The following is a 13,098-nucleotide window of genomic DNA, read 5'->3' as shown; positions in this document are numbered from 1 at the left end:
ATAATGAATTCTTACTTTAATATATCTTATAATTATAGATTTAATCAAATGAACTACATGATTTTCTAAAGGATTTTGGTCATAGGAATGCTTTTTTAACGTTTCAAATATAAAATCATTTTCTAATAAATTTGTAAAAACCAAATTATGTATATATAAATGGTTATATTTGTTTTCTAAGCATATTCCTCCATTTTTAGCTAAACAATATCTTATTGCCTTCGCACATTCTTTACAAATTTTTATTACACTCTCTGATGGGTATTGCAAATTACCACAGCTTTTAATATTTAAAAGGTTATATTGATAAGAGGTTTCTTTAATAGCTGTTAGAGCATGGATACACTCTTCACAATGTAAACTATTTTGAAGACCCTTACAAATAAATCCACCTATGTAGCCTATAATGTTATTTGAAAATTCGCTGATATTTCGAATATCTGGAATATAACTGTGATCTGAAATGGTATCACTAGATGTCACGTAGTGAGGCTCTATAATATTACAGCTCTTTAGCCTTACAGAACTATTTATTATTTCTTCTGAACTTAGTGTCGTAACATGTAAAATATTTATGCTTTCTAATGGTATACAGTTACCGGTACCTGAATCCGCAATTTCTGAATGTATAAGTAATTTTTTCATTGCTGCTTTAAACTGTCTTGCTGTTGGATTATTATTAAAGCCTCCTCTAGCTCTTATACAACCAAAAAATAATTCTAAGTGATCCTGACTTATTTTATACGTTGGTATAAACTTAATAAAATTATTATTTGTACAGCAAATTTCATAATACATACCAATTAAACTTTCTATACAAATTAAAAATCCTAGCAGACCAGTTTTTCTCATAGAATTAATAATCAACCTATTATTTTCAAGTTCTAAGTTTGAAATGTAATTTTTACATTCCTCTAATTTCAATCTTATTTTATTAAAATTATATTGGTTTAAAGGTTGTTTGAAATTAAATTGCCTCATATTCTTGGAATTGAAAATATCAAACAAATCATTAAATAATAACAGAAATTCAACCGTTGCCTCAGAACCTTCAAACTCTGGTAATTTTAAATGGTTATTGCAAAACTGAATCGCTTCTGCTACTGATTTGCTAAACAATTGAGTAGCAAAACAAACTTTTATTTTCTGTTTACCATATTCTATATATGGGCTAATTTTAATTTGTTACCTAAGTGTAATCCTTCTTGATTTTGTATTTTATGCAGCTCGGTGATATATTGCCATTTAATAGCTTTCTTTGATCCATTAAAAATAATTTTGTTATCTCCAAACAAATTTCGGATTAATTTAATCATATGACATGGATCAAGACAAATGTATACTTTTTTCTTCGTCTTTGGATGAGGAAACCAAGTCTGTAAGCAATGTGGTTTTAATATACATTGTAATTTTTTGGCCGTCGATATATTTGTAGAAGCTCCATCAAAAGTTAGTGCGATTACCCTTACACCACTATCATGCAATAATGAAATGCATTGTTTTATTATAGTGCATTTTTGTTCAGCAGGTATACCATTTATTAAAAAATAACCAACAGGTATTTTCCAGGATGCATTCATGCAAACAAACATAAATACTAATGCCTCTTTAGCAATATCTGTGCTATCATTTACAATTTCTTCGCCTAATTCAACATACCCACTATATTTTTTCCCATCATATTCAACATGTTGTCTTATAGACATTTCGTCAAATATTAATGTTCCAAAAAGTGAATAATTTGTTGCATTCACTCTTTCTCTTATACTACTTAACGCCTCTTCCAGAAAGCCAGGATTTATATGTACAGATTTGTACCATCTACACAATGACTTTGGGTACGGAAGGCAGGAATTGAAATTAGTACGCACATACTTATATGCCTTAGGTGAATAATAATGCAAGAACAAAGCAAACTTTCTTAATTCCCTAGGATATTGTCTACGTGTTGCTTTTATAATTTTACCATTTTTGTTTTTTGCCACTATACGTTTTATCAAGTCAACATTGGACTCACCAATATTTTTTAAAATTTCTGCATGCTCCTCTGCCAATAAGCATTTTACTTTCAATGTTTTTAAAACAGTGGTAAGTTTTGCTATTTTCAATTCTTGCCTTCTATTTTTTTGCTTCAGAGTACGAACCTGACGGTTATAACGCAATTTTTGTTCACGTAAAGATTTCTTTAATAATGTTTTTCTTGGCGTGTCATCTAGGTTTGAGTGAATAATATTACTTGTACAGGAAGAGGCACTTAAACTTTTAGATTCAACCTGGAATTATACACAAGTTTATTATTAGTTATAAAAATAGACAGCTATTGCCATAATTCTGTTAAACATAAATGTAGAATAAAACCTACAGGTGAAATAATTTTTTCCTCTACATTGGAATGACAGCTAACCTTATGAATATATTCACAAATAGGTTGATGAACTGGTTTATCAATAAATTCATGAGCAGATTGATCTATAGGCTCAAAATAACTTGTGTCAATATTTTCAGTACTTCTCTGCTAAAATGAAATTTGTCTAAATAATCTTATTAAATAACTTGATACTTACAATCAACTAAATCTTTAAAATATTAAAAATATAATATAGCATAATATTTTACTAGTGGAATAGCATCATCTTTCAGTTTCCTTATGGAACAAGAAGTCTTAGCAAAATCTTCTTCTGTAAAATGTTTATAACACACAAATGGAAACTTAGGTAAAGAATAATTTTCAATAATGCCCAAGTTTCTGATCCATTTCTCTCTTCTTTCTTTATCCTTAGGTATTCTAATGGATTAAAATAGTTTTTATACTTTAAAAACAATACTGTAACGACGAAACTAATATTCCTTATGTTTAGTAAGCTATAAGCTACAATTGTAGGTTATAAAGTATTACGTACCGATGGAACGTAACTTTGTTATTTAATTCATACAACTGTTGCTTGCTATTTTTATTAAAAGATTTAAAATGACAGCCCAGAACTACACAAGCTGGCATCTTCATAGAAAATTCTTTAAATTAAATTAATAAATAGAAAACATGCAATATTTCTTATCCTTTCCATGACATTACGATACTTTGCGAAACTTATTAAATTTACCGTTGGGGGCAGTGTAGGAGTATATTGGCTTTCTTTTTGCACACACTCCGTATTTGTTATAAATGTCAGAGGGGTGGTTCAATAATCTTCACACACACGCACAAGATTCACTCTGAATACTCTGGAAGTCTTTATTTTCTATAAAACCCTTACAACACTCTTAAAGATGATACGGTATATATCGCAAACGCGGTCCGTTCTCGTCACCTGTCGCGGACAGATTATTATTCGCGCTCGACGTCGCTCGCGCTAGGGGGGAACAGTCCCGTCGCTCGCAGCGCCACATCGTCGTTACGTGCGATCGACAAAGCTATTCTTACACTCCCTCCCTTTGTCGATTGCAAATTTACTCGAACAAATGTTATATGCATAAACTATAAACTATTTTAAAACTAAGGAACAAAAATTACATTAGCAACGAAAAGCATTTAACTTTTAAGTACAGAAGTAAATCTAGAATTTAGTTAAATAAGATATCTATTTTGTTTTTCTTGGTTGATTGATTCGATCTTCTTTTCCTTGCATAAAGTCCGCTCATTAGTATTCTGTAAACATAAAATCATATAACTATTAGTTTCATGTAGAAATTTGCGTGAACCTCTGAATGATTTTAACTCATAACTTTCAGTCTCATATTACTGATTAGATCTCTTAGACAAGTAAACTCTTTCTCAGCTAAGGGTTTTGTCATGATATCAGCTAGATTCTCTTTGGTGGGTATCCACAGGACTTTAACCTTTTTCTCATCAACGCACCGTTTTATGAAGTCACCATGAGATTCTGCCATGGGTTTTCTAGTTCCCGTTTCTTCTCTGAATATTAGTTCTCTCTGAATATTTTCTAAACTCTGATCGAACGTTTTAAGTTTGTGACTCCCGTCCATTTCAGTGCAGTCTCTCGCAGACCTATTATCGCACCATATGATTACAGGAAACATCGTTCGACCTAGTATGTACCTGATTGATTTGTCCAGCGATATCACCTCTTGACACGCATCACTCATGGCCAAATACTCTGCCTGACATGTAGATAGTGTTGTACATGACTGCTTGTGGCTTCTCCAGGCGATGGTGTCACCAAATAGTCTTATGACGTATCCACCAGTGGATGTTGAGTTTTCGCAATCTCTGAAACTCGAGTCAGTCAATGCTTCTAGCTGCTCTGAATTAGATGTGAATTTTATACCCAGATCAGTTGTTCTTCTTAGATATCTAAAGATCCTTTTCACATCATTCCAATCGTCCTCAGTGGGTTCTAACTGTTTTCTTGCTAGATAATTGACTGTATACGCTATATCTGGACGTGTAGCATTTGCTAGGTACATTAGGCTTCCAATAGCTTCTCTATACGGTACTCTTTTGATTTCATCAATTGACTCTGAATGTTCTGTATGAAGTTTGACCTTGTTGTTTCTATTTTTCACTTGCCGAGTTACCATAGGGGTACTCTGAGGCCTGCACTCTTTCATATTGAATTTTTCTAGAATTTTCTCTGTATAATCAGCCTGTTGTAATACAATGTTTCTCTCTTTTCTGTTCCTCTGAATTGTCATTCCAAGAAAGTTTCTTGGTTCTCCTAGATCTTTCATTTGAAAGACACTCCTTAAGTGACTTTTAATTTGCTTGAGCTTCTCTGTATCATTACTAGCAATTAACATGTCATCTACGTATAGTATAACCATTGCCAGTTTACCTTTTTGTCTCCAAGTGAATAAACACGGATCGTGTAGATCATTCTCAAGACCTAGTTTACGTGCTTCCTCTGAAAATTTCTTATTCCATTTCTTTGGACTAACTTTTAACCCATACAATGATTTCTTTAATTTACAAACTTTAGTTAGTCTCATATCCTCTGAATTATTCACTCCATCTGGTATTTCCATAAACACTTCTTCTTCCAGTTCACCATTCAAGAATGCCGTCTTTACATCCATTTGACATATTTCTAAGTCCTCTTTATTACTTATGGAAATGGTTGCTCTTATAAGCGACAGTCTTGAAACTGGTGCATATGTCTCTTTAAGATCATAAATGTTTTTGTCTTTAAAACCTCGTGTTACTAGTCGGGCTTTATATTTAATTGTGCTATCACTCTCTAGTTTCTTTTTAAATACTCACTTTGAATCAACTATATTGGGCCTTTTACCGTTTAGTTGTACCTTAGGTCTGTCTACTAATTCCCATACTTCATTCTCTTTCATGGATTCTAACTCTTCCTTTATAGCTTGTATCCACAGGTCTTTATCCTTTGAATTCACTGCCTCTTTATACGAAATAGGATCTTCTTGAATTGATGCTAGGAGTATATGTCCAAGCTCATCTTCATTTACCTCTTCAATCTCTGAAGTTTTTGTGTAGCGAGCAAAACTGATGTCATTAATTTTCTTAGATTTGCTCCTTGTAGTTGGACCAGTATTTTGATCAATTAGATCATCTGATTTCCTTTTATTTAACTCTGAATCTTGTTTATGCTCATTTGCCCTTGTTTTCTTTGGTCTCCCTCTTTTTCTTTGTACATTTTCTTTCAACTCTGAGTTCTCTGAGATAAGTTTTTGATTGCTTTCAGTCGCATCTTGCGATTCTTTTGTTGACTGATTCTCTGAAAATTCAATCTGCTTATCGGATGTATTTTCATGCTCTTGTCTCATTACCTCTGTACTTTCAGTTTGACTCTTTTTATAAGTATCTTTATACACTAGTTTTTCAAGGAATCTCACATGTCTCGACTCTAAGAACTTTCTTGAGCTAGGATGCCATAGAATATATCCAGTATCTGTATGCCCTACTAAGACTGCTTTTACAGATACACTACTGAATTTGGTTTCTGTTTTGGGTAGCTTGATGTAAGCTATGCACCCAAATCTCCTAATCTGTTCTAGATGACACCTTGTTTTTGGTGAGAACTTTAATATTGGAACCTCATAGTTAACTGATTTGTGCGGAGTGATATTATAAGAATGTACAGCTTCCTCTGCTGCTAATTCCCACATGCTTAGTGGTAAACCAGAATCACACATGAGTGCTCTAATTGTTCTCTGAATTGTTTTATTGAACCTCTCGGCTACTCCATTTAGTTCTGGAGTATAGGGTGGACCCCAGTCAGGTTCAATATTCTCTCTCTTCATGATCTCAGCAAATCTACCACCGGTGTACTCAGTACCTCTATCTGACCTAACGTAACATACTTTTGCATTTGTACCTAAAAGGTTTCGAGCAGTTGTCAGATAGTTCTCAAACGCTTGACCTGCTTCATTTTTTGACTTTAGACAATATATTCTGGCATACCGCGAATAATCGTCTACAAACGTCATAATGTACTTCTTTCCTCCTGGCCATGATGTAGGTTTGATCGGACCCATTAAATCTGAATGTATGATCTGTAATGGCCTTTCTGCTCTGCTTCTGTTTTGTTTGAATGGAAGTTTTTCCATTTTTGACAATATACATACTTCACAATCTCTTATGGACTCATCGAATTTTACATGCTCTAGATTCTTTTCTTTCTTTTGTAACATTTTTAGATAGTTCAAAGATGCATGACCTAGTCTGATGTGCCATAGCATTGCTTCATTTTGTTTAACTTCTGAATTTAGTATATCGGGTGGATTTTCCACGAGTAACTCTTCCAATTTCTCAATAGTACTTAAGTCATCCACTTTAATTGTTCTATGGGACATTAGGCCAGCGTCATACTCTGTATTTGTTGTTTCCTCTGAATTTACATTTTCTGCATTCGTTTCAATGAGTTCTTCAGACTTCTCCCTCCCAATCGCAAACTCTTTTTCTTTTGATGCCTCTGTATTATATTCTGAATTGTCTCCCTCCGAGACTGACGGTAGTTTAACCTTAGAATCTGTCTGTGATTGCTTTGAAGACTCATTGTCTATCGCTAGACACGCTATGCAGCTATAGTTATTAGACTCATTTATCATAGTATCATTCTTGTGTGTTACTTTTTTAACTTCAAATCTCACTACCCAGTTGGGTTTTTCATAAACACCTTCAAATATAGTTTTATCGTTCTCTTTATTATATACTCTGAATATCTTATCGTCTAGATTTATACTAAACCCTGCGTCTACTAATCTTCGCAATGATAGTAGATTCTCTGAAATTTCTTTTGCAGCTATTACATTTGTTAATTTAATAGGATTCTCATTGGAAATATTATTTTTAAGCAAAAGATTACCTCTACCATCAATCACGATATCAGCAAAATCATTTTTATTGGCACTTTTAATAACTCCCTTTTCAGATATTTTAAAATCACTCAGAATAAAACTTTTATTTACAATATGTTCGGTCGCTCCCGAATCTGCTATGAATTCTATGTGCCCACCATTATTGGAGTTATTATTGATATATTCAGTCTTACCTTGATTTTGTTCGTTTTCTTCATCCCAGTACTCACTACCATCTTCATACTCAGCTCGTCTGGCGATTGCTCGGCCTCTGAAACCTCGACGATTGCCTCTGCCTCTGGACTGTCCTCTGCCTTGACCTCTGTTTCCTCTGAAGTTGGCTCGGCCTCTGCTAGTCTGTTGACTATTAGGTTTATTCATTTTGGCAGGAGGTCCGTACCCTTCACCGTCTCTGTTGGTGTGTCTTTTATTTTGTCCTTGAGACACTTGATTGAACTGGCTTGGGCAATCCTCTCCTTTGTGGTCAGCTTCACAATTACATACGTAACAGAACCAGCGATTTATATTTGTTAGTGGACACTCTTGTTGCCAATGCCCAGTTTTGTTACATCTGAAGCATTTATTTTTATCTCCTTTGAATTTTTTAGAGCTTGCTCTGGATGCTGTTGGTTCTTTTGACTCAGGCTTGTTTGAATCAGCACCGTTATCTTCTTGGATGCGAATCATAACCTTCCTCAGAGCCTCCATATTCATTTCTTTGCCTGTAGTTGTAATGACAGCAGAGTCTGTGCGTCGTATTTCAGGCATAACTCCAATAACAGCTTGATAGAATGTAGATCGCTTTTCTTGCTCTGTTAATTTTTCTGGATCATCGCTCAGTTCATGCTCTCTTATTATTTGATCGAATCTATCACAAAAAGTGTGAACTCTTTCACCTTTGTTCATCCTGAGATTGTACAGCTTTGTTCTTATTGAAGTTGGCGTAGAGCTGACTTCACCTTTTCTACTCTCTCTTAACTTCTGAAGAATTTCCATGGGCTCTGTCAAACCTAAGATTTTCTTGTGATAATCGTCATCGATATGACTAATGATTATGTCTTTGACCGAATTCTTCCTTAGAGTCGTCTCGTTTTCTGAAACTTCAGTCGGTTGTGGTGTTTTCGGATCGATCAGATAGAGTAACATCCAGCTTGTCATCTCTGTTTTGAGACAGTCTAACCATACTTCAAAACTCGCTTTTGAGGTTAGTTTGTAATTCCTCTGAATTTTTGGTCTCATGTTGACGTTACTTGTGTTTGATCCTCCTTGCTCTGAAGACTGCTTCAACTTCAACTTAGACTTTTCAGATTCAAGTATCTTTTTGTGTGCCAGTGCAAGTTTGTCTACTGCGTCTTTCAACAAGCTTCGTGTATCTTGATCTATAGACACATTTGATGACAACCCTTTTGCCAACTCTCGAGCTCGTGAAATTACGCTCTGTAACTCTTCCGTGTTCTTGTCAGGCCCAGAATCTTTGTTGTTATCCATATCTGAATTGTTTGTCCCTTTATTACTCTTAGAATCTCCTAGATTTGTGGTTGTTGCTGTAATAAAAAATACTCTATTATTCCCTGGATTTTAATATTGTCAGATCTAACCGCTCCCTCTTAAGTGTTAAAAAATTTTTATTAAATTCCCTCTATGAATTTAAACTTTTAAAACTCCCTCTGAATCACAGCACTCTGAATTTTCAGTCAAACTCAGATGACTAACAATTTAAATTACATACTTACATTTATTGATCTGATCCGGATTGGTCTCCTCCAATTCGGCCCTCAATCTTATGTACTCTGCATACTCTTGACTCAGGTTGTCAGTCATCTGTTCCAGGATTGCAAAACACCATCAATTAGTATGAGTTTAACACAATTTTTATTTTATTTTCAACTCTGTATTTTGTATTCAAATCTTGATTTCGAATTTTATTTTACTCAGATTTTTCTCTCTTTTAGTAACTCGTCCTCTTAAGTAATACCAGGTACCTCTGAATTTTACTAAAAGATTAATGTTTCGTGCCTCTGAACCAACACACAGCGCACTGCAACTATATTAATCCGAGGCGAGAAATCAGGTTCTCTAATCGTGCAGATCACACATGTACACCACTCGCCGAAATTTGACCCCGAGTGTTACCACGAAAGCCAGTCGGTTTTGGGTTGCACACGCACACGTGTGAGTCACGACTTCGATACTACCAATCTCCCTAGTCAATGAGTAAACTACTTACCGAACACAAGTTTTCATTTAAACATTGACCCCAGAATTTTATGAATTTGCTCAAAAAAAATTCAATCAATTTTAATCTCTGCAGCAAATGAAGACATCCCAAGAGCCAGCAATCTATGTCTAACCGCAAGGCAAGTCAGAGAGAGACACCAAACTCCGAGAAAAAGGCCATAGGGGCATAAGATTAGTGAATCGGCCCCTGAGTTGTATTTACTTCATAATTGGTGGATACTGAGGTACTATAGAGAGACCAATTCATTCCCAATTTCAAGTCGATATCGTAACTCATTTTCCAATTATTACGCTAAAAGAAATTTTTTTTTTTTAAATTTTTATTACCAAACGGCTGGATCGATTAAGCTGAAATTTTAATACGTTTTTAATACCTATAAAGACTATATTCGTGTAAAATTTCAACATTCTATGTCAAAGTTATCATAGCTAAATCGAATATTTTTTCTATTTTTTTATTTTTTTTTAACGTTAACGACTGAGTACAATTAAGCAAATACGTTTTTTAGATATCTAATATGACTCTATAAAAAATATATTTTTTTTAGATTTTTCCGAATTGTACGCCATATTAAAAAATTAGAAAAAAAAATTATTAATTAAAATTATTACTTTAATTATCCCATTTCTAGAATAGGTTGACTTTGCAATGGTGTGAGCTGTATATGTGTCACGCATACAGGGCATGCAAGTACAAAAGTGAAGATTAAAGTACAGCGAACAATTGTGGCGTTAAATAGCACTTTTGTGAACGCACCTCTTATTATTCATAATCTGGATTCAGATTAGTGAGTCTAGGGAGTTTTCAGCTATCATCATCGATGGTTGCATCACTGAGTTCCAATCAAACCAAACAATAACCAATTCTATAATTAATTGTAAACGATTTTAATCTAAAGCAATCTTGAGTGTAGAATTATAAAATAACAATCAGAAAGTTTTACAGCGAATAAAGTTAAACGAGTTTTTCAGGTAACATGTCTAGTAAAACATGTAATAATATATGCTTGGTTTGCTTTAAATATGTTAAAAGAGTTTCTGGAACACCTAAATATATATTGACAAGCGAAGATACTATTGAGATTTCGACGATTTTTCAACGAGATGTTACTATTGGTGATTTCTTATGTGGAAAGTGCCGATTGACAAAATATAAAAAATTGAAAACTGAACCAAAAGCTACAACATCAGATAATACTGTTAGTGAAATATTATATAAAGCTGATTCCAGTTTATCCGACTTAACGCTAACACAGTCATCCTCCCAATCGTCAAATTTTGAAGACCCGACTTATACAGTTACCTTTTTGAATGATGTTGAATATATTGAAGTGCCACTTAAGAGAACAATTTCAACTCACAAATATTGCTGCATTTGTTACACTACTAATAAGAATTTAGTTGTTGTTCCTTTACATGCCCGAATGCAGTCATTCACCAAAAGAAGAATTTTTATTCCAATTGGAAACAGATGCTGTGCGGATCATATTATTAATAAGAAGTTTTATTATGAGGATCTTAATCGTCTTAAAGTGTATTCTCATTGGACCACTTTAGAAGCTACAGAATTGAGTAAAATAATGGAAAACATAGCCGTTCAGTGTAACGCTACATTATTAGATAAAGTAGATAATTACCAATTATCTAATGAAAAACTATATGTGTTTACTGGCTTAAATTGGGAAAATATAATTGAAATACGTGATCTATTGACATCGATGAGAAACACAGATATACGTAGCATTACTCAGGCACTTATTGTATTTCTCTTTAAGCTTCGTACTGGAAATTCAAACAAGTTAATCGCATCAATTTTAGAATTAGATGAAGAACAATTGGTGTCAACATATTCAGAACAAGTAATAAAATCTTTTGAAAAGGATATACTTCCGCTTTACTTTGGTTTTAATAAGGCATGTAGGGATGATCTTGTTAAAAATCATACAACAGCAATCGTTAAAAATCTTCATGATACAAGTAATGACAAATTATTTGTTATTTGTGATGGAACATATGCACGTCACCAAAAAAGTTCTAATAACCAATACCAGAGAAAATCTTACTCTGTGCAAAAAGGTGTATCATTGTGCAAGCCATTTACAATTTGTACAACCGATGGATATATAATTAATATGCTCGGACCATATTACGCAAATCAAAATGATGCCACTATTATGAAAGAAGTCATAGATGATTCTAATGGTTTGAGTTTGTTATTAAAACCAGGAGATGTTTTTGTTGTCGACCGTGGATTTCGTGATGTTAAAGAATATTTAGAAGAAAAGGGATATCAAGTGTTAATGCCATCATTCAAAGGAAAACGAAATCAATTAACTACTGCTGAGTCAAATAGTTCAAGATTTGTTACGAAAATCCGATGGACTGTAGAATCCACACATGGAATGTTAAAACAAAAATACCGCTTACTTGATCAAAAGTTTGATAATAAAATGCTCCCGAGAATTAGCAGTTTATATAAAATCGCTTCATTTCTCCACAATAAATATAACAAACGTCTTAATTCTGATGTAGAATATTTGGATGAAATTGTAGAATCAATGAAGTCACGTAATGTTGCTGAAAATACATTATTTGAAGAAGTAAAACGAAACGGTTGGCAGCGTAAAAAATTATGTTTTAAAACAATTTCATCATCTGATTTATTAGATTTTCCAGAAATCACTGAAAAAGATTTGATAATTTTATTCAGTGGTACCTATCAATATAAACAAGCAATTTCGTATTTAGCAGAAATGATGGATGACTCTAATAATATTACTATTCAATTTGTTAAAGATAAAAGTAATATTTTAAAAGCTCTTGTACAATCCCGACACATGAGTAGAAAAATATATAGATGTTTCATAGAATACAATCGAAATAGTATTGGCTATTATGGAGTTAAACGATATTGTTGCGAATGTGCAAATGGGCTTCGAACAGTTGGGTGCTGTTCACATATTGCAGCAATTATTTATTATTTGGCATATGGACGATACTTATCAAATATTCCAAGACCAGCTGAAGTGCTAAATGACTTATTTAATAAAGACCATGTTGATGTTATTATTGACCAAGACAGTGATGAGGATTAATAATGATAATATAGTTAAATGCTACAAATAGAGTTTAATATTTTTCATTAAAATAAATTAAGGAACAAATTATTATATTTATATCTTTATTCGTGATTAAATATATTAATAATAATCATAATTTTAACAAGAATTATCTTTTATTCCCTTTCATCATGATCAGAAAATAATTGGAAGAAACATTATTGCCGTTTGAAGTAGAAAATTATTTAAACATTAACAATCATTATAGAATAGTATTAATTACTTGATTTTAATCTTTATTTTCAAAATGGGATGATTGAAGTAATAATTTTAATTAAAATTTTTTTTTCTAATTTTTCAATATGGCGTACAATTCGGAAAAATCTAAAAAAAAATTATTTTTTATAGAGTCATATTAGATATCTAAAAAACGTATTTGCTTAATTGTACTCAGTCGTTAACATTAAAAAAAAATAAAAAAATAGAAAAAATATTCGATTTAGCTATGATAACTTTGACA

At 33.0% G+C, this 13,098-nt stretch overlaps 1 protein-coding gene across 1 annotated transcript; it reads left to right on the top strand.

The window, feature by feature from the left end:
* Positions 1-10,496: 10,496 nt before the first annotated feature.
* On the top strand, positions 10,497-12,614 carry LOC136780807 (uncharacterized). The gene has a single exon (XM_066739351.1). It carries the CDS (start codon positions 10,497-10,499, stop codon positions 12,612-12,614), a length of 2,118 nt encoding a protein of 705 aa, XP_066595448.1.
* The last annotated feature ends 484 nt before the right edge of the window (positions 12,615-13,098 follow it).

Source organism: Prorops nasuta, unplaced genomic scaffold (assembly GCF_024137725.1).
Source record: "Prorops nasuta isolate Cenicafe-Biocafe unplaced genomic scaffold, Cenicafe_Pnas_1.2 PNAS00020, whole genome shotgun sequence".
NCBI lineage: Eukaryota > Metazoa > Arthropoda > Insecta > Hymenoptera > Bethylidae > Prorops > Prorops nasuta.
This window is presented reverse-complemented; position numbering and strand designations above follow the sequence as displayed.